This window comes from Formica exsecta, unplaced genomic scaffold, assembly GCF_003651465.1.
Source record: "Formica exsecta isolate Colony F162 unplaced genomic scaffold, ASM365146v1 scaffold543, whole genome shotgun sequence".
Classification (NCBI taxonomy): domain Eukaryota; kingdom Metazoa; phylum Arthropoda; class Insecta; order Hymenoptera; family Formicidae; genus Formica; species Formica exsecta.
The window spans coordinates 12,896-35,834 of NW_021852672.1; the positions used below are offsets into that span (position 1 = coordinate 12,896).

Here is a 22,939-nt window from a genome sequence, read left to right on the forward strand (position 1 = left end):
CCTTAAGCCCGTATCAGACTACGCATTGAAGATTGAGATTGAAGATCGAAGATTGAAATTTGACCAATCAGGACAAAGAAATTTTAGTCTCTTTTGTTCTGATTAGTCAAATTTCAATCTTTAATCTTCAATCTTCAATTTTCAATGCGTAATTTGATACAGGCATTATGCTTATGGTTATACGCTTATACAAAAGTCTGTACTCGGGCCCTATGGCTGCGTTCGGAAACATCACCCGTGTGCACACGAGTGTTGTTCTATCTTTGTTCAACTTTTAGTAAATAACAAAGATAGAACGACGCTCGTGTGCACACGGATGATGTTTCCGAACGCAGCCTAAACTAGGATATTGATTTGTTGGCTCTAAAAATAAGAGTCAATCACATTTGATTGCTACTAAGTAATTTGTTCTGCTAAACGTGCCCATTGGGCGCTTTCTCTGCCGAACCCACCCATTAATTTCGTTTCAATTCCGTTCCGCCTTTTCGTAGCCATATGAATGACTACGAAAAGTAAGCGGCGAAAGAAAAGTATACGGCATGCCAGGTTTATCTTCTTGCACCTATAACTTTATCGTTATATTGTAAGTAGTTTTTTTTTGCAAGACGTATATTTTACGAAAAACAAGTTTTCTTTTTTTTTTTTTGCAATTTTTGAATAATGGTTACTCTTTCTCTCTATCATTTAAAGTTGTACAACTTTATTGACTCGATGCACCCCACACACACCACATACGGTGACCAATGATCGATCCGCGCGGGCGGCAATGGCCAATCAATGACGCTCTATCGGACCACGTGGATGTGCGTCCGCCTATGAGATACGCGCGTATCACGTGCACACGATTTCGCTCAGGTTTTTTCTTTTCTTCGTTACGGGCGGTAACGTGATTACCAGAAACGCGCTAACCAATGCGCCGTCTTCGTTGTCGTTGTATGCGCGGCAACATTACATCGCGTTGTCGACGGCTCCACCGGCGGCTACGAAACAAGTGTCTGTATACAAGATGGCGGCGCCCGGAGCTTTCACTGTCACGGAGATCGCCAGGAAGCAGCAGCGGGCATCAGATGTGGTGCGGCTGCAACGACGAGTGTGAAGCGAGCGGAGAGAAGCCCTCTCGTATCTGGCGGTATCTACGGCAACGTGCGCTGTTAGTTACGACGACCTGACAGCGAACCGACCGGTGTGGTGCGGTACAGTGTGGTGCGGCAGAGTGCGACGCGGCAAAGTGCGACGCGACGCGTTGCAGTGCGGTGCGGTGCGGTGCGGTGCGCTGTGGTACGGTACAGTGTGGTGCAGCGCGCTGTCCGTCCCGGGTAGAGCGATATCGCAGCGAGTCGTGCATCACGGGCGGCGACAGCGGTGGCGTCACGAAGGATGCGGTCCGAGGAGCGGAAGAGGAAGCTCGATGCGTAGCCTAGGCCAACGGTGGTTGGTGAGGCAGGCAGGCAGGTAGTCGAGCGAACGTAGGTACGTAGGTAGGTAGCTAGACGAAGACGAAGACGAAGGGGCAACGAGGTGTGGGCCTTATCGGTGGGAGAGAGAGAGTGAGAGCACGGAGTCTGCCAGTTCGTCCCGGGCAGCGGTACGACCGCGAGATTACGTTGTCGTTGTCGTCCATCATAGTTTCCATCCATCCGTCCGGCTGGGAGGATAGTAGTGAAACATTGCAACGTTGTCGCGCGTCACTCCCCGTAGTCTCGCCATCGACGCCGACGGCGACGCTGTTACGACGGAGACAGGGAGCGTGAGAGAGAAAGAAAGAGACAGCGAGGGACGCGAATTTTGTCGAGAGAGTGGCGATATTACGATGGCGACGATATCGACAACGACGACGACGACGTTGACGTCGACGTCAACGTTGGCGGCTACAACGAAGGACACGATGGCGATGCCGATGGAGCGAAGGAAATCTTATCATGATCTCTGTCGCCTGTGCGCCTCTTACGACAACGTTAGCATGCACATATTCGGCCAGGAAGGCAGAAATCGGCAGCTCGTTGACAAAATTCAGACATGCCTGCCGTTCAAGGTGAGTATCTTTGTTCGCGATGTTATCCCGTTCCTCGTAGAACTCGCTTTTGCTCTACTTTTTTCTCTCTTCTACCTCTCTTGATCTCTTTGTCTCTCGTAGCGTCCCTCATTCTCTCTCTCTCTCTCTCTCTCTCTCTCTCTCTCTCGCTCTCGCTCTCTCGATTTCATTTATGTTTCTGAGTCACCTCCCTCAGCGCTTCGTGGCCCTGCACGACTCGTCCTCGATCTCATTCTTCCGAGACGAAAGAGAGAGAGAGAGTGAGAGAGAAACAGACGGATGGAGAAAAAGAGAGAGATTCACTCACGGATGACTCGTTCGGCATCGACGGGGCGTTACTGGGTGAAGGTTTCCTTCCCACCGCCGCCGTCATCGCCGTCGGCCATCGCATTCCCTCGCTCGCCGAGCAGTGTCCTCGGTGACGAATTCCACCCAGTGGCCATTGCTTATCGAGGACGGTGAGGTCGACCCGACGCAAGGAGGGACGCCTCATCGCGCGACGCAACGGCGACATTTTGTTTGCCGCCACGGCAAACGTCGTTTACTTGACTCTTCCTCCACGAGACTCCGGCCATAGTCGCAACGTTATCGCTGTCACCGGGTCAAATCATCTCGCGTAAATTGACTCGCGTATAACGTGCGACGCACGTTCCGGCGGATATTCTCGTGCCCTTTGATATTTCCATGATCACGTGTACCATCCCTGTTGCCCGAAAGGGATGCTATCTTCTCTCTAAAGCATGTTTAATAAAATATCCATCCCTACACCGTACTGATTTATCGTTTTATTAATTTCATAAGGGAGGTTTATTTAAGCCCACGAAAGATATCGAAAGATGAAAAACTAAAAAGATAAAAAATACTTTATTACGAAACGTGCGATCTTTAAGATGTATTATTATTATTTTGTGAAATATATAATACACGTGACGAAACACGCAATCTTCTCCAAGATACGTTACTATTATTCTATGAAATATATGACATTAATATATGAATTATTAATTATTTATATTCTCTGTGCAAAGTTTAAATATAAATATGCATGCAATATAATTTTTAAAAAATTGCAAATATTAGCATTGAATCTCTTAGAGATTGATATTTCGTAATAATCGCGAAAGTTGTAAGTTGAATTTATTAAAAAACTTCTCTTTAATAAAAATGTTTTACATAATAATCTATATAATGTATTAAATTTAAGGAAATAAAATTTTAATCTTTGCTAAACCAGTTGAGGATTAATAAAAAGCGTTTTGTTTTTCCGATTGACAAGTTTTTGGTAAATTTCTGAAGAGTCTGCTAATTGCATCTTAGAATTGCAGATTGTATTCATTGAGATTGATTATTACGAAATTCTCGTCTGTGACGAACATAACGTGCGACGTGCATTTTAATAACGAGAGGATAGAGGCGCGAACATTTTACGAGGGATTTACTAGTTTTTAACAACGCAAAAGCTAATTGAAATGGCAGTAAATATAATATTAACATTTGTTTACGACAGATTTATTATGATAACGATTCATGATATAAATTAAAATTTTATTTTATTTTAATCCATAATAGAGAGCCAGGATATATATGTTGTTACAACAAAATAATAATATAAAAAGTAATATATAAAAGTAATAAATATAATTATATACCATTTTTTTCTACCATCTGAATATATATATATATATATATATCATTGAAGGCATTATTCTAGAATTAATTATGAATGACAAACGATCGCGAAGCGTTAGTTAAATCAATATGTTAATTAAAGTTAGTTAAATATCTAATTTAATTTTCACATTGTTATTATTGCTGCTATGTTGTCGAACTATCGATGAATTTAGCGATTATTTCTAATTAAGTATTTGCCAATATACATTGATGAGAGACAGAGATAGGAATTAAGGTAGAAATTATGTTATTAATCGCGCTATACTAATGTAAAATCGTCGATACATTCTTTATGAAAGTGTCAAAATTTCATGTGTTTCAGATAGAGGAAGATGATCGTTTGCCGAAAGTCCTGTGTTATCGATGCATGTATAATTTGGAAAATTTTTACGACTTCAGAACCGCATGCGTGAACGCATCTGCTTGGTTGGAAAGAAATAGGCCCAAGGAAGGCGTAAGTGTCCGATGTTGAAACAAGCTTAATCTTTGATTTATACACTTGACAGAAAAATATCGAGTGAATTGAAACGTACTCGCGCAATGGTATTAAATAATACCAATCGCTATTTTTTCTTCTCACGTCAGTATAAATTGAATCTACATTTTAAAAACTTTTTCTAGTTTAAAAATTAGAGTATAAATGATATTTATGTAATCAAGTAATCATATTTCTATGATTGTTATTCTAGATTGTTATTTTTAATGATTTTCTATATGAGAATTCGAGCAAAAAGTATAATTTTCATATCGCACATATCGCCATATCCGATTCAAACGAGAGAGTTGGGAATGTGTCATTAAATATTGTAAATCAGAGATTCACTGTTTTATATATATACGCAAAAAAAATACATTGCGTGTTAATATGTGTCATAGGTGAACGATGACGGTGCAAATGATAGCGCGCAATGCAACGAGATGCACACGGAGCTTCTCAAGGGAAAGGAAAATATGCCAATACTTATCCCGGAAGCGCCCGTGGTCAATCCGAACGCCGCATTAGGTACACCACCGAGATTGAATTCAGACGGAGAGGCCGATCCCGAGATCGAAGAGATTCTCGATGCGAGTGAAGGTACGGACGAAGGTATGTTTCCACACTCATCTTGAAAAAAACTTTCTTTTTCCTTTTTATTTTGTAGTTGTCCTTTTATCTTTAAGTTGTCGCTTACGCATATGTTATTTCGATACAAAGTGCTCGATGATTCGACGGAGGATCGACGGTCGGAATACGAATACGAGATGGACATGGAGACGAATCCTAGCGACTTTTTAGAAATGACGCCGATGGTAACCGAAGAAAACGAGGAGGATTGCGGCGCAAACAATACGAGTGCCGCGACCGGTCAACAAGAAGCCACGACGGTCTTTCCCCCTACTTCGCAGCAGCACGAGGTCTATGTATGTTCTCTATGCAACAAGGCATTTAGCTCCAAGGGTCATCTATCGTTGCACGCGAGAATTCACGTCGGTGAGGGTGATGTGATCGGTGAAAGGGTTATTACTGACGACCATACCTCGTATCAGCGACCGTATCAATGCGATCTCTGTCATAAGTCGTATTCTACCGCGAAGCATCGCTGGGGACACGTTTCTACGACACATCGGTGAGCGCGAACTTCAACAAACTTATATAGAGCTATATTTTACATATAAATTAGTCGTTGTAATACAATATAATGAGTCTGCTGGTAAGGTACTGTTAACGTTCTTGGTTAAAAAATGTTCTACTTAAAGAAAATAAGATGAGTTGTTTTCTTAAGTTAATTTTTTTTCTTTTTTTTTTTTTTTCTTTTAAAGCTAAGAATTTCTCAAGCGCCAGATGATCCAGTACCATTGCATAATTTCTAATAGTTTATTTATATTTCATCATTTTAGTAGCTTAATTTAGATAAACGTTTTTAACATTCCTAAATTATTAATACTTGGCTCGTTTTGCTTTAGGGGACATCCTGCTGTAACATGTGCGTACTGCTCGCGCATATATTCGACGCGGTACAACCTCGACGAGCATATAAAATCGCGACACGCCGGTCTACCGCCACCCCCGGAATTATCAGTTTCCCTTTCCCGCGCGGAGACTCGTTATCAATGCCAAACGTGTCCGATGATTTATAAAGATTTGGCAGATTTCAATGCGCATCGTCAGATATGCATTGAGGAACAACGCACTGATCTATTGGGGCAAACCGACGCGCAGAACAATAAGAGTTTAGTCGATATGTCCGACATGTCGAGTATTATAGACTCTGACGACGAGAACAAAGACTTTAGGAGTGCCGAGGCTAAACTGGCCAAGAATCCGCAATTGACTATTTTGAAACAAGCGTTGACTAAAGGAGACAGTTTAAAAAGGATTTACGATGATGATGGTTCAACGTTGAGTTGCAAGGCGAGAAAAATGGTCAAGATAGGTAAAATTTTCAATGATTAAAATTACATATATAGAACGAATGAAAATTTCACATATAGGATTACAAAACTACCTAATTTTGGATCGTTATATTTAGAAGGTGAGACGAATCCTGAGATAAAAAGGTGGTATTGCGAATATTGTCCGCAAAGTTTTACATCGGTGGACAATCTAAAGTTGCACGAAGTCAGGCATGATGCCGAGAAGCCGTTTATCTGCGTACTATGCAAGAAGGATTTTGTTTTGAAATCTTCATTGATAAGGCACATTACGACAATACACGGCGTTGATCCTACTCCTATCATTGACAGCGACAAGTGTCTAAAGACATCTGTGATGCCTCAGAATTGGAATCGAATGGATGTTAGCGTTTACGAGCAGAACGATATAAAGGAACCACCAGAATTTTCGTCGTCACCCGAGGTAAAATTAAATTTTTATTCCGTTTATTATTGTATCAAAGATATGTTACAATATGATATGTTATACGTATTTGCATTACGTTTTAAACAGACAAATTTGGACAATGATGAGAAAGATTTGAAAAACAACCACGAGAATATAGAAATCGAAACAGTATTTATATGTGAGATTTGTACGAGGGACTTTAATGATAGAGCGTAGTTATGGTTACACATGCGTGCAACGCATAAGGAACTTGCTGCATATGCCTGTGGAGTATGCTTAAAGATTTGTTCCGATAATACACAACTCCAGAGTCATCTCTACATGTATCACGGAAAATCCAAGCTTTTAATATCGGAACAAAGAAGGTATAAGCTCTTATATTGTCTACTTTGTTTTTATACAATTTTTATAAATTTGCTTAGATTATAATTTTTCATGTTTTTCTGTCTCATAATATATTAGCTCCAGGACTTTTGTAAAATACACATATACGTATTATAAAATATAATAAATGTAAAATGCTGATGCAGGTACAGTTGCACAATATGTGGCAGGCAACACGATTCAAGAAAGAAGCTAATAGCTCATGTCTCGATACACAATATCGATTCTGGGTTTGATCCTGCAATTTTTGTACAGTTAAACAGTAATTATTACAACGAGAACTTAAACGGTACCGAAGGAAATGAACAAGTAATGGATTTTGATGGAGAAGACGGCGAGAAAGTCGATTGTTACATTTGTTACAAATCTTTTCCAAACGAGGATCATCTTATACGACATCAGAGAAATGCGCATAAGGTAAAATTAATCGTACAATTAATGTTTTAATAAAAGAACTTATAACGGAGCAAATTTGGCGAGATATTATAACGTTATATAACATAGAGATTAAACAATTTTCCTTGTTGCAGTCCGAACAAATAATTCCGTTAGGAGACGCCGCCGGAAGTGGAAACGCTCCGAATATCAACGGCAACGGTAATAGGGCACAGTATCATTTGTTTTTTGTTTGTGAAATTTGCGGTAGTTCTCATTCGAGTAAATGGGAACGCTGGTTGCATATCAACAATATGCATAGTAACGAATCTTCCATCAAGGTGAGTTCGAAAGATAAACGGATTTTTATCGCGTGTTTTTTTTACCTTTATTATCCTTATTCAGATCTAATTATTTATCGTTTTAGTGCGAATGGGAAAACTGTGGAAAAATATTTGCGACGAAATCACTGCGCAATGACCATCTCCAGCATCATTTGATCCAAGGCCCATCGCCGAATACGTGCGAGATATGCGGTAAATTATGGCCTACCCGTGTCGATTACTGGAAACACGTGATGGGTGTTCACGCGGATACGGTACCCCTGATCTGCGGCGTTTGTCTGAAAGTATTTTCCGACGTGGTGCAGTTAAGTGCCCACGTAAAGGCGAAACATTGGCCACTGACCAATGGTGATTTCAGCTGTGATATTTGCGGTAGGCCATATTCCAATAAATCCAAGATGTCCCGGCATAGAAAGATCCACGGTTTGGAAATGGCAGCGGCGACGGCGGCGGCGGCGGTGGCTGCGGATGTCGCATGTGATAATAGCAACCTCAATGACACAACCAACGAATCGGTGAAATTCGAGCACGGCAACAACAGGGCCGTAGATTTCAAATTAAAATGCGAACAATGCCCCGAGCACAAGTTCACGACTCTGGACATTTTACGCAATCATCGTCGGGTAGTGCACAATCTCTTTCCGTGCGACCTATGCGTTAAGTACTATGGTAGGACATCGCACTTATGGAAACACGTGAACAGAGTACACAAGGGTCACGCGGATGTGACTTGTCCATACTGCGCGAAAACGAGCGCGTCGAGGGATCATCTCGCGGCGCACATCGCGAAGATTCACAGGTACGTGCCCACGATGGGTGGTAAGGATAGTCAGAACTGCGTTGTTTCCAAGTCCTTGAATATGGAAGATGGTGTCCTGCATTACTGCGAGAAGTGTAACAAGGGATTCCACAAGCGCTATCTACTCCGACGTCATATGAAGGGCTGTCAAAACTACCGTAAGGATCCTGGAGCACTATTGACCCGCTGCCGAGCCTGCGAGAGGATATTCAAGGATCGTGCGAGTCTACAAAAGCACATCGAGAATCACCACAGCACATATACCTGCCATTTGTGTAACGAGACCATTACGTCCAAACTGGGCATCATGACGCACAATCGCGTCAATCATATGGATCACCCGGATCTGACATGCGATCATCCGAGCTGTAAGAAGCTTTTCCGCACCAAGGAGGATCTCGAGTCTCATCGAAAGGATCACAAATATCACAGCAATCCGAATGTCTGCGATTTCTGCGGTGACACCGTGGAGAATAAACTAAAGTTAAAGATGCACGTGCTATCGTTACACCGGAACGAGATCGGTGTGTCCTGCGGCGTTTGTCTCATTCCTATGAAGGATCCGAAAGATTTGAAGAAACACGTCGAGGCGGAACACAGTAGCGTTCTTTCCAATCCGAATACATGTCAAGTATGTGGCAAGCAGTATGCATCCAAGTGGAAGGCTTTTGATCACACGAAAAAATGTCATGGGAAAGTTTTTCTCACGTGCAAACAATGTTTAGCAGTTTTCACGGATGAGAACGCTATACGCGATCACTACGAACATGTACATAACGTTCCAAAGGATCAATTAGCCGTTTTCGAATATAGAATGGACATCGGTGCGAAGAGGGAAGATTACGAGACGCCTGATATTATCGTGAAAGAAGAACCGGATGATCTTGAATTTGACGAGGAGATGTGCGATGAAAGTTCGAGCGATTCCCGCAAACGCAGACGATCGCCGAACGATACGTACGATTGTGAAATGTGTCCCGAGATCTTTCTCAATTCGGATACACTCGCCAAGCATTATCAGAACGTTCACAACACCGATCCCGTCCGTATGTTTAAAAAGTTTAAGAAGAACAACGGCGACGGTAAGCGTAGAATGAGAAACAGAAACAATTACGAATGCAAGAATTGCAAGAAGCAGTTCTCCACTAAGACCTTATTCTGGAATCACATCAATGCGTGCACGCGACGAAACTCGGTATGCAGATTCGACGTCCCGAATAATATCTCGACATCGATTCTGGAGTCGCACTTGAAGAACAATAATCAGATTCAGCGAGAAGAACCGGTATCGCTAACGAACGAATCCAATTTGAACATTCCCGATTTTAATCTGTTCGAGGACATCAATTTACAATTGTCATCCCAGAAACCGGTGCCGAATCTCATGCCGTTGTCGCAGGTAAAATCGGCAGGTAATGGCAAATGCTCGCGCAAAGACTCGCGCAAAGTGTACGACGAATCGACCAATACTGAGTGCACGTGCGAGGTCTGCGGCAAACAGTGGCCCGCTAAGAAGCACTTGTGGCAACACTTGATTCGCTTCCATCGTGCCGAAGCCGCCGTTACCTGTGGTGTATGCTTGAAACTATGCAAATCCTATCAAGACCTAGCCGATCACCTGAAGGCGGAGCACGCCCCTGTTTTGTCGCCGGAGGGCAACAATTTCACGTGCAAGACATGCGGCAGATATCACAATGCGAGAAGTAAACTGCTGCTACATATGAGCATCCATATCGGATACTTTCGGTGCGAGAAATGTCAGCAGGGTTTCGCGAGTGAAGAGAAACTCGGCGAGCACGCGACGAGCTGCAACGGCAAGTCGGAATTTGAGAATCACGCAGTAACGGCGGATATCGAAGATAACGCGAAAAACGACAATGATGAAAAGGGCAGTTTAATCGCCGACGAAACGTCAGTCATCGAAGAGGAAGTTGAAGAAGCGGATTTCGAATCGGAAGGCGAGGGTAGTAGAGGCATCCAAAATGAAGAAAACAATAGCGAAGAAGACAATTCGGATAGCGATGACTCGGATAGCGGTAGCAATAGCAGTTCGAGTGAGAACGAAGGCGAAGAGGAAGAGGAGGAGGAGGAGGAGGAGGAAGAGGAAGAGGAAGAGGAAGAGGCAGAGGAAGAGGAGAACGAAAACGAAAACGAAAATGAGTCTGATACAAGGACTGAGCCGGATACGAGAACCTCGAGCAGGGCGAGCGGTGACAGTGAATCGTGTAATTCCGAAAGCGATGAATCGGATGTGGACGAAGCAGAAATGCGCGCGATGCAGAAGAAAGCGCCGCGATTGAGCGATATCAATAGGTTCAGGATACACGGCGAAGAGAACTCGCCGGCGATGGAAAAGTACATCGAGGATCAAAGCACCGCTTCCGTTATCGCAGCGACTGGTGGAGACCGAATTAAACAGAGTACCTTGAATAATCTATTGATTCCCGGTGCATCTGCGAACGTAGACAAATTTAAGACATTGCGTCTCCAGGAATCCACTGCAGCTACGGTGAGTGATGTAGACTTCTCTAATGATAACGAAAATGATAATGAAGAAGATGACAACGACGAAAATAATGAAAACGACGAACAAAAAGAGAGAGGTGATGGTGAAGATGAAGGCGAAGGCGAAGGCGAAGGCGAAGGCGAAGGTGAAGGTGAAGATGAAGGTAAAGGTGAAGGTGAGGATGAAGATGAAGATGAAGATGAAGATGAAGATGAAGATGAAAGTGAAGGTGAGGGTACCAGCGAAGCCGAGGCTGAGAGTGGAGAGGCTGAGGGCGAAGACAACGCTGAAGGTGAGGGGGAAGAAGAAGAGGAGGAGGAGGAAAATGATGAGGATGACGACGACGACGGACCGCCTGTGTTAAGTCCGATAATGCCTTTGCTACCTGAAAACGAATCCGAGGAGCACAGCAATACGATGGATCGTACAAGGCATAAGCTTAGTCCGATGGTATCGCTGAATATGGACAAATTAATGGAAGAATGTGAGATAACGGAGATCAAAACTGATACGGAGAACACGGTGGCACTGTCGAACGCCTCCAATTTCTTCGCGGCTAATAACAACGATTTATCCGTGACATGGGACGAGGATGAGGAACGCGATTGTAATTCCGATGTCGGAGATAGAGATGTGATGGTAATGAAGAACGAGGAGTTTGATAAGGAGTATACTAAGAGGAATATCAACGATTTGGAGGGCGACGATTATGAGGAGGATTCTGCGGACGAAAATGTGATGGATGATAGGGACGGTGGTGGTGGAGATCAAGTGCACGAGATACATAGTCTAGACGGGACAGTGTTAATGATGACTAATGATGCGGAAGGTAATCCGATTTTGATAGAGCATAACGTGTTAGATATCGATAACGAGGACTCTAACGCTGAGGTGGCGCAGTATATTTACCCAGATAATGCTTACGAGATCGAGGAAGAGGACGAGGAAGATTTTGCGACGCGAAACGAAACCGACGCCATGCAGGGTGAGATACAAGGTATGTCCTACATTCAGGATATGTCAGAGAACGACAATAGCACGGGGGATGATGTAGAAGGGGACAGTAATGACGCCCAGAAATAGAATAGGACACGAGTGCCAAAACGAGGAGAGAGATATATATCTAGAATATAATAATTATAATTCTGTAATAAAGTGTAAGATATAATTAATACAACCTTGGGACTGATCGAGACACTTGAGAAAAATACGTCATATGTACCTTGAAAAACGAAACAATATTGTATAGTAGAGTAAGCGAAAAGTAGTTTGTAGCTTCGGAGGATTTTTAATAGAGTAAGCGTAAAAGAGATTACGATTTTCACAAAAATATGTTTCGTTTTTATCGATCTGCTAGAGGTGCACCGTGTAAGACGATTTGCGAAACGTTACAAGCTTCCGAAAAAAAAAAAAAAAAAAATATATATGGCTAATCGTTTCGCAGAATACGATTTTGAATTATAAATAAATATATATAAATATCGCGTTACGTATAGATTACTGAAAGCTACAATTTACAATACCTTTTTTTATGTTCCCGATATTATTTACGTCAATAAAGCACTTTTTTGACAATAATGCATTGCGACTATGGTCCACGCGCGAAATGCCATTCGTTAGACAGTAGGATGCGAATTAACGAGTTTAACAAATCGTGTCACGTTTTTGAGAGGCAAGATTAAAGTCGAGCAAACCACGTGTCCATACAAATTCAAATCCTTTCCTTTCTTAAATCATGTGATAGTTTCTTTCATGCGGATGACTATTTTAATCGCCTAGAACCGTGTAGCAAGAATAAAAAATCATGACAATTATATTATTATGAAGAAATGTCATTGTTACACATCATTGTTACACAAGTTACACATCGAAAGACATTAGATAAAAACGCGTTAGTTTTTGACGCCGTCATTTGTATGCACTCGACTAATTTCTTTCATTAAAATATTTCGAATCAGTTTTCTGTGTTTTTTCTGCGTGAATTCGTGTTAGCACGAAAGATCATGAAACTATACCGAAACACATAAACCATCAAACTATGTCCATAAATAAAGTCGAATATACTATAATGGAAGCAACAAGTACCATCCACATTTCGAGAGAGATTTAAATGTTTCCTATCAGAATTCTTTTTTTAGCATAAATATGAAAAGAAGCGAAAATCGTGCACCTTCGCTATATTTTTATGGAAAAGTGATATAGAAAGAAATAAGGGTGTTTATGTAAATAATAGCTTTAAACGATCAATCTGTATAGTTATGTAATGCGAGTGTGTTTGTACGTATGCATGGATGAGCGTATGCATGTACATCATATGAAAGAGATTCAAGACTCAAATATGTTAAAAAGAAGAAAGGGAGTGTACCTCAAATATTACAAATATCAACGATTAGTCGAGATTTGAGCGAGAGAATTGTCGCTTTGTATTATATTAATTTAATCGCCTTGCAAATCTTCACTATTTAGTTAGAATGAAATAAACGAGAGAGAAAGAGGAAAAGAACAGTAAAATAGAATCGTTGTGTGTTACGTTTTGATTGTGAGAGATTGGAAATATTACAGATTTTTATGGGTGTGCATATAACGACGAAAAGTTAGAAACGAGCGTCAGGTGGCAGACGAAGTTTTTTTTTCATCGTCGTCGATTTCTCCAATAACATATATCAACGAGAGAGATCTCCCTTTTTTTCTTATTATTTATTATATCCATTCCAAAGTAATTTCTAAGGTACGTTAGACTTCCACGAAAGAGATAACTATATTATAACTATTTTGCCGTGCGTATTACGCGATATATGATCGATCTGTTCGATGTTGCAAAGGAGATGAGTTGAAGTTGTAATGCCGATAGTTATTTAAAAGAGAACGGTTTTCACATATTGTAAAAATATTAAAATTTATATTCTTATATCGCGAATTTTAAATATACAATGTCCCAGTCTTTTGTTCTCGAACGTTTAAAAAATCACGCTTTTTTTTTATTTTTATTTATTGCTAAGATTTACAAGTTAAGATACATTAAATGTGATGAATGTTGAAATTTAATTTCACATATAGATCGATTATTGAAAACGTCATAAGAAACATAAAAATGTCTCGTCTTGTAAGTGTTTTACACTCGATCAATCGTATTTGAACTTGTCTTATACAATCATGCACTGAAAATCGTTCTATCTGAATGGACCTTTAATTGCGACGAAAGAATTAACGAGACGGAAATGAGATCGATGTTCTAAAAGCACATGTAAACTTGCCGAACATCATTGCCAAAATTTTTCCTCGCTCTGCGGCAAACTGATCACGAATCGTATGTGTGTATTGTGTAATACGGACATGCGAGAACAAATTACATGTATAATTTATCATAAATTATCATTCTTCTAGATTTGTTCATAACCTCTGATTACAATAATTATTCTTCATGTGTTTTTGCAGAATGACTTTCTTATTTTACCCCTTCCTGTAAGAGTATGTTACATATGTATGTAGAAAGTCATACACATGTCACACACAGATAGCTCTTATCACATTGTTCTTTGTAAGTGATAGAGATTAAAATCTATTTTTCTCTTCAAGATTGTCAAAAAAGAAAATATATGATTATTCAGAAAGATCTTTATAAATTATGCTTTCGATGTATAATAATAACAATAATATTAATAATAATAATGATGATAATAATAAGTCGCTATATCAATGTCGAATTAAGATTTATCCTGAAATTTTTTAATAGCCGTATTTTAAAATTTTTTCATCTGAAAAGACTTAAAAAAAAAAATGTTAGTTAAAAAAAATGGGATGAAAAATATTTATCCCATTAATACATCATTACAAATTCACCAAAGCATTTGTTAGATTTAAAAAGACAATAAACATCCTGCTACAAAAAAAAAAAAAAATTTCAACCTACATTACAAGGAGGAATTACGCCTAATTTCTTACCTCTAGTGTTATAATTCAATATAGCTGCAGCGAGAGAACTGGTTCAGAGGCCCTACAGGTCGGAAACATGCGTCTAATTCAACCCTTCTTGTAGCAGCGATGTCAAAAGCGAGGAAATTATGAGGAAATGCACGCCCTCCTTTCAAACGAATTTCGTAGCTTACATCTACAAACGATTTTTCGTTGATGAAACTGCTACAATTTGATAAAGCAAGCCTACGAAGCGCGCGAGTAGCTTTGCAATTTATTCGAGATATCTCTCAGATGCTTCTCGGTTGAGTAAGAAATCTCTTACTTATAGAAAGAACACAAATATTTCCCCATTAGAGCTTTTTAATACTCTCGATATTTTTTAAAATACTTTTATTATTACGCTATAAGTGTTTAAACTGTTTTCATGGAAGGATGTAATGAATAATGTTACAACTCTAAAATCGAGTTAGCTTTATTTATTTATGTCTGCCCTTTTTCGCAAAATATATTGAATCCTCTAAATACATTTCTCGAGATTCGATCCGCTTGCGGAAGTATGAATTTTTTGCGCGACCATCAAGATAACACTATATATACATAATACTCACATTTTAATGCATATAGAGCTGTTTATACAATTGACACGTTACATAAAATTTCGTACACGAGAAAATGATTGTTACGCGCTCATGTACGAGGGAAACAAGGGAGATTCTTTGGCCAATGTCACACAAAAAAATATCACTTCTGCCAATGATTCAAAAGAGTCCGAATATCCGAATCCCAAACATTGATCTGCAGGTACCTAAATTTCTCTTTCGAAATTGAGTTAGATTCTTTAAATTTTTAAGACAATCGCCTTAGGTAAGTATTCTTCTTACAAGCGCCTTAAAGAATACTTTAAGGAATACTTTCTCTCTTTGCCATAAATTTGCAAATCCATTCTTGGAAAATTTGATTCGTTTTACGTGTGATTTTTACAGCTTTGCACAATTTTCTCTATTCTATGATACAGTTAAAAGACTAGTATCGTATCGATATTTATTCTACCTAAAGCTTTTAATGATTGCAATTCTTCAATTATGATTGGATCGCGAAAATGAGTATACAATTGATCGATATATCTATATAATGTCCCGCATTAAAATATACATGCAAACAAATTGTTACTCGAACTTTAGCACGAAACGATTGGCAAGAAATGTTAATGCTAACTAATTGCTTTTATAAACATTGCGAACGAACAAGTAACAGTAAATTCTTGGCTACATTCGAGAGTATAAAAACGACGATGAGTCATCACTGATATGATTTCTTCTTTTCATCCAAGTAGGGACCTCGCTTTTGTTCATTGTCACTTTACGCAAGATTTATTGCGCAGACAGAATTTACATGTATCGCAATCCCGCAGCGGTTCATGTTTTAATATATATATATATATATATATATATATATATATACTAATAGACATAAAGTAGACAAAAATCAAATATCTCTGAAATTCGTGCTTATCACATTCCCTCACGCGAGTTAATTAATCTTTTTTTAAGAAACAAATCTTCGGTCTTTAGGCCTTCTTAGCAAACTCCGAAACTTAAACTTCTCTTTCAAGGATAAAACATGCCTTTCTACATCTTCCCTTAGCTCCATCTGATATATTTGAGCGAATAGAGATGAACGGAATAATGATGCAAGTCTCACATTTATATAAAATCTCGTTTTAAAAAAATACTTGGAGAAAAAGTTCTGAAAATACTCGATGTGAACTCAATTGCCACTTTGTTACCCTATTTGTCTTTCTACAATTACCCTCCCCCCCCTCCCAACTTACCGAAGAGAGCCCAAGAGAATCCCGAGAAAAGCAGAGAATTTAAATGATTATATCGTGCGCGCAAATAAATATAAAAATACGTCGTGTATGTAATTTGCATAAAATTTAATATTAATATCTTTTTTTTATGACTCATATCACTATTCGCGAAACAACTCGGCAAAACAAATCGACTAGGCGACCGATCGCGTCAATTCTAGTCTTCATCGTCTCCTCGACGAAGAAGATCGGTTCGGGGAAGAGATTTTCTCTACGTGTGGTCCCATACATGCGCATCGTCCCCTAGATTCGATCATCAACACTGCGTTTGATCGCACTCATCGTGGGAAGAATCGTCATCATCGCCGTCGCCACGTTTGATAAGCACCCGCGCGTGATTGTTGTTGCCGTGATTACCGGGGCGACCGCCTGCAGTAATCATCTGTACGGTCTGCTGCGGCTGCTGCAGCTGGTGAGCCTCGCCTGCCACCGGTCGCCTGCAATCGGCATCCCCCGGCACCATCCCCGACGCCGGTTGATAGTCACACCTTCTCCTCTCCCGCCATCGGACCTGCGGTCGAGCGGATAAACTGAAACAGTCAACGTTCCACAATGGACTCGACTCGGAGCACGCTGCTGTCACTGGCACGATACGGACGGATCATATATACGTGTAATCTCTTTTTTTTCCTTCTTTTTTTTCCGCGTTACGTCTATCTCTGACGTCTCTCTCGCCGTCGACGGCACATGATTAGTGATGCATCGCTGCGGCATCGTTAAAACGGTTGCACATCCACATCCCGCAGGGATGTTAGTACGCGGTTGGGTTAGTCGGAGAGGTATGTGCGTGTGTGGGTATACGTTAGTCCGCATCGCGCCATTGACGAGTCGTGCATACGGGAATTTCAATCCAGGGGTGGGAATGTTACTCTCATGCAGCGAGCGCAAATTCTCGTTAAAATCGCGAGGGTGCTTTCCATCCTAACCCGATGGGGAACGCCGTCGAGTACAGTTACTTTCTAGGATTTTATAGATTACCAGTGCGACAGAGCGCAGATCGACAAGGTCCTGCATTCGCGACCGTCCTGTGAAAAGCAGTAGGATTGAAAGGAATTGATGGAAATTCGTTCGATTTAATTGTAAATTCCGAATCTCCTTCAAATACCACAGCGATGTCCTCTCTTTAAAAATTCTTCATTTTTTTCCGTTCCTATTATATTATTTAAAATTTTTTAAAGTAGATAACTTTCGATCGAAATAAATTCTTAATCAATATTAACATATATTACGATGAATTTTTTTCTCTCTCTATATTTTCCATAGAGATAATATTATGCAAGTCTTAGGTAGGACATTTCCATTTTGGTAATTCGGAATTTGAGAAATTAAATAAAAAAAAAAAATGTTTTCGCGTAATCGTTACGTTATTTTTTATCTATCGCATATTTAAATAGGAATAAATAATTAGCGCAAACAATAATTAAACGCTCGAGCAAAATATATTAGTTAATAATATGGCTGCAGCTCTTATTGTTTGAAGAAAATTAAAAGTATCATATTCCACTAATTTTGTTCCAGCGAGGAATGTACAATAATATAGGAATGATAAGTATGTTGAGAGCACAAGGAGAAATAGGAAGAACCCAAAGATTTAGTTAAGTTAATCCGCGGGATTTCGGAGATAAAGAATTCAATTTCACGGAACTACGTACTTTCTTCTAATCCACTTGTTTCTTCGCGCTCGGGGTATTATTTCTCGTGGAAAGTTAAGTGAAAAGCTTAGAAGGCGATTTAAAATCGATTTGACCGCAAAAACGGGCGCTCTGTTTATAGGCTTCGTCAATATTGCATACCGAGACGGTTGTGGCCGTGCAGGAGTTGGCTCGTTTTCGTAAAAGGGTGTTGCCATCCCACTTCCTCTTGAATTGTGCTATTACCTGGCAGCACCACAAGGGAAAATATCATTACACCGAAGGTAGAAAACGGGCCGTTTTCCATAGTCGTAGGAACTTACCTCGCCGTTGCAAAAACAGAAAAGCACAGCCACACAGAGACCCTGGGAAAGAGAAATTACATTTTACCTCGTTGTATATATCGAGCTCGAAGAGAAACGTTTCCGAAGAGAATTCCCAACTCGGGAATTTATTACAATTCCTTGCGCATGAGAGATACGGAAGTTTCTTCTCCTCGGTTAACTTTCAAATATTTACCGCCAATGAACTATGAAATTATAGCATATTTTTTTCATTTCGCTATACATTACACGGTATTATATGCGAAATGTTGAGAAATTTATATTAATCGACATCGCACAATTCCTTTTTCTTCCACATATCCTCCTTATTTCCCTTGAGAAGAACGAGAATATTTTTAACAGTCATGAAATCATAAACGCAAGTTGAAGTGTTATAAATTAAGATTTATGGAAAGACGAGCAAATATTTTAAAAATAAATTATTCACATCTATGTTTTATAGATATCTCCATGCTTGTTTACGTATCTTTATTTTAGCTTAAATCGTTTCCGTGTTAATAGCGAATATATTCGAATGCAACAAGAGACCGCGAGGATAATCGATAAATCGCTCGTTGCAACGTTTCTCGCTGTATGCGATATTGTTAAGACGCGCGAATATATAAGCGTTTTAACAATCGTATTTTTCAGATATAAACGGTTATGCCGAGAGTTTTCAAATCCCAAGATAACTGGTTCATTCGATAGAATCGCTCAATTAAATTGCGACTCGATACGACATAAAGTAATTATACAACGATGCAGTCACGTTGGCAATGTAGTGCATAAATAAAAGCGCAATTCTCTGGTATAAAATTTGATATTCGCTCAATACTCGTATTGCTTCGAATAAAAATTTCGAATGCTGTCTCTTCGTTCTGAGGCCACTATATACATATTATTCATCATGTCACGAGTATAAGAACAATAAACTGAGAAATAATCATATTTCATGACATTATCATATATATGTAGTCGTCTACGAAATTCATTATATATCATAAAATACATCGACGAACTATCGTTTCTTCCTTGTTATCGTTTTCGTTCATATCTACAAAATTATTAATATTTATTCGTTAGGAAGAAATGTGTCAAAAGATTCGTTGTTGACATTAAACAATTCTTTCAAATATTCTGCAATATATAATATATATGCATATGTATCGCATACATAGCTTGCGTACGTGTATTTGTACTATCGTACGAAAAATTGTATTGGCGTGGTATGTTTCATACGCGAAGAATTAACGAAACGTGATAGAAATTTAAATATTTTGCGATGACAAATATGCGTACAATTATGTGTTTCGAAATATGTATATAAATTAAAGATTTATTTTGATATGTAATCAAGATCTGACTTGGTATTTCTTCAAAATGTGCCATATGAGCAATACACGTATAATATCCTGAACAAAGCACGACACGTACTTTTTGCGATATAATTGCATATAATTAACTTGCTTATTTTAGTCTTAGTTATAAAATAATGTATGAAAAATATGTGTGAAAAATTTTAAACTCACTAACCTGGAAAGAAGCTGTAATTGCGGAAAGAACCTCGTAAAAATGCTCCCAAGGGTGCTTCTTGGGTGGTCGAAATGGAATCACTAAATAGTGAAGACCCAAGAGAGGCACCAAAAGTAATGTCGCCCTAATAACAAGATATTAGATTTCGTCCATAAATGGAGATTAGTATCAGTAATAATTATTGTTATAAATCTACGCTTAAAGATAGCAGCATTTTTTTTATGTTTAATGACAAATAGTCGGCAATCAATTACAATTATCTGCAATTAAAGTAATAAATTAACATTTTTGTATTATGATAAATGATTAGTAATATTAGGAAACAAGAGTTGATAAGTATTTATCGAAATAATATTAATAATTAATCATGATTAAAAAGAAAAATGTGCTGTAGAGTTATTGTTATAACTCGTAAGAAAAGAATCTTTATTACCTTCTCTCTTTTATATCTTCTTTTGCGTCATCGCGTTATAAGTACAACTTGACGTGAAAGAAACGTTATAAGTATGAAGAATCCAACTACCTGAAAGCTTGCAGCATGGATCTTGAAGGGCGTGTTCCGATGGCAGGACCGGCGCGTAGTTTCATGAGAAGAACTCGCACAATGTTGAATAAGAAGAGCAGATTCAACATAGTGGAAACGCATACGGGATAAACCAGCACGTTCATATAATTGCCCTCGCTGATCCAGCATCTGATTGTGACAGTAATCAAGATTGTATCAAATGTGCTATTTTTATAAGTCGTGTTGATGCGATGTGGCAGCATCTTGCATACTCTATATTGCGTTAATTATATAACGTACAATTTTATCTCTCTCACGACATATGCGTTTCTATTGCAAGAGAGCTACGTTAAGACAAATATAAAAATGATGATCTGATTTCTAACAAGGTACAATATACATATAATTAATTCTGTACTTTTGTTTATTAAATATATTATCGCGAGAAGATTGATGAAATGTTTGTTGGTTTATTAAAATCGTTTTCCTTTATTGTTAGTTCCCGCATTCATCGAAGGGAGGGAGTTATCTTCGATCGATCAAAATATTGATCATGTATGGTTCCTTTGATATGATCATAATATATTTAGCGCTTTTATTAATAAGAAAACAGGAAATATGAGAGAAAGAGAGGGACGGCTTCGTCTGTGCACCGAAGGTCGATCGTAACAACTAACAGCGATTCTTGTGTATAATTGAACGTATCCGCGCCGCGTAGACACTTAATATCTATAAGTTTCTATCCTAACAAACCTGATAAGAAGACGATGAAAAATGTCAAGGGGTTATATCTCTCGCAGCGAGGTTCTCGTAATAAATAATGCGGAGGATAAAGGAAGACATACACACAGAGAGATTGCTGTTAGATATTGCGTCACTCTGATCGGTTATAAAACATTTACCATGCGATATAGAGAGTATGGTTCAAAAATATATCGACGAAAATAGACGGATAAGCGAAGACTAGCGGATGCTGACGTTGGATCGCGAGAAGATTTTCTCCTTTTCTCTCCCTCCTCCCGGCAATAAAAATAAAATCTTTTCTTCAGTAACAATATACGTGTAGCAGTACGAGTCGCATTTATACATATGTATATCGAAACGCGGCGGATATAAATCAAATCTAGTACACGCAGTTGCCTTTTTGTTGAAATTTGAGATTTTCTTCAGAGGATAATTCGAAAATGATTCTCCGATCAATCCGACCTCTATCTAGTATTATTTTTTACTTAATATATAACGGATTACGCGTACTTTTAAATAAAGAAACTCGACACCTCTCGTATTATCTCGTGATAAGCGAGCGTCCCGCAAAATTTCCACAACGATAACGATCGAATCGACATTTGTTTTCAATACGATATTGTTTATGTCAACTTGATGCTTCATAACGCAATGTCGATATATGGCTCGTTATCGAATCGTTTATTTCATCAATGTTTCGATATGTTTCACTTTACGTCGCTCGTAAAGCTATTCGTATATATATTCGCGTGGCATGTTTCCGGTGCTGCCTGATACAAAGATTGAGTGCCAGCCGTATCTCTCCTCACATTATTATTTCATTTACTTATTGTTAGACACACGACCTGCGTACAGAATATGGTCTTTGAGCAATAATTTTAGTATCTCTTTTCCACAAACGATCAATTTCAAGTGGCCGGTAATAGCAGTAATATATACAATTAGTATCGTGAATAAATAAATAGCCGTTTAATACGCACAGAGCAATAAGCGCAAAATCGGAATCGATCCTTCTCGATTGTAGAAATTAATTGGATTTCATTCTCGAACTTCCGAATAAAAGTTAAAATAGCAACACCTAAATGCGTATCAATGCGTAACAAGATTAATCCGATTAGATTATTAATGCGCATCTAAGATTTATGTGCAAGAAAGATCGTTAGTTTTGATAATTTAAAATGATATAATTTAAAAGTCACGCGGTCGAAACAAAGTTGCGTCAATTACTTAAACATAGTTATGCACTTCAAATTTCTCAGCGTGCCATGTCGCATTCAATCTTCAAACTCCCATTGGAAGTTTTGAAGCGGAGCGACAATGTACAGTCGCAATCCACGTGGCTTCATTCAACTACAGCGCGATCGACCATGACGGACCTCGAAATTGCGCGACACGGCGCTTTCATCAGATCGCTTTCATAAATTAATTTCACCAAATACGTGCCTCTAGTTTTCTACCATGCCTTTAAAATTATATATATATATAT

General features: G+C 39.1%; 2 protein-coding genes across 12 annotated transcripts in view; one reads left to right on the top strand and one right to left on the bottom strand.

Moving 5' to 3' along the window:
* Positions 1–693: 693 nt before the first annotated feature.
* LOC115241936 (zinc finger protein Xfin-like) lies at positions 694–14,366 on the top strand. The gene is given in 10 exon segments (XM_029817910.1): positions 694–2,032; positions 4,026–4,157; positions 4,580–4,790; positions 4,899–5,310; positions 5,648–6,117; positions 6,214–6,539; positions 6,630–6,889; positions 7,055–7,325; positions 7,439–7,624; positions 7,711–14,366. Coding segments are annotated over 10 exon segments (6,795 nt in total). The 5' UTR covers positions 694–1,810; the 3' UTR covers positions 12,016–14,366.
* A 2,390-nt stretch (positions 14,367–16,756) lies between these two features.
* The window catches only part of LOC115241944 (calcitonin receptor-like), a 75,208-nt gene continuing 69,025 nt past the window's right edge, over positions 16,757–22,939 (bottom strand). For 6 of the 11 annotated variants that reach the window (XM_029817924.1, XM_029817925.1, XM_029817923.1 and 3 more), the window contains 5 exons: positions 20,728–20,898; positions 20,205–20,328; positions 18,672–18,713; positions 18,511–18,594; positions 16,757–17,228 (listed from right to left, as the gene is read on the bottom strand). In XM_029817924.1, coding sequence (XP_029673784.1) covers positions 16,974–17,228; positions 18,511–18,594; positions 18,672–18,713; positions 20,205–20,328; positions 20,728–20,898 — 676 coding nt within the window. In that variant the 3' untranslated portion in view covers positions 16,757–16,973. Of the gene's footprint in view, positions 17,248–18,332; positions 19,726–20,204; positions 20,329–20,727; positions 20,899–22,939 lie in introns of those variants that run through there. The other 5 variants (XM_029817927.1, XR_003884984.1, XM_029817926.1 and 2 more) reach the window with 5 other exon arrangements.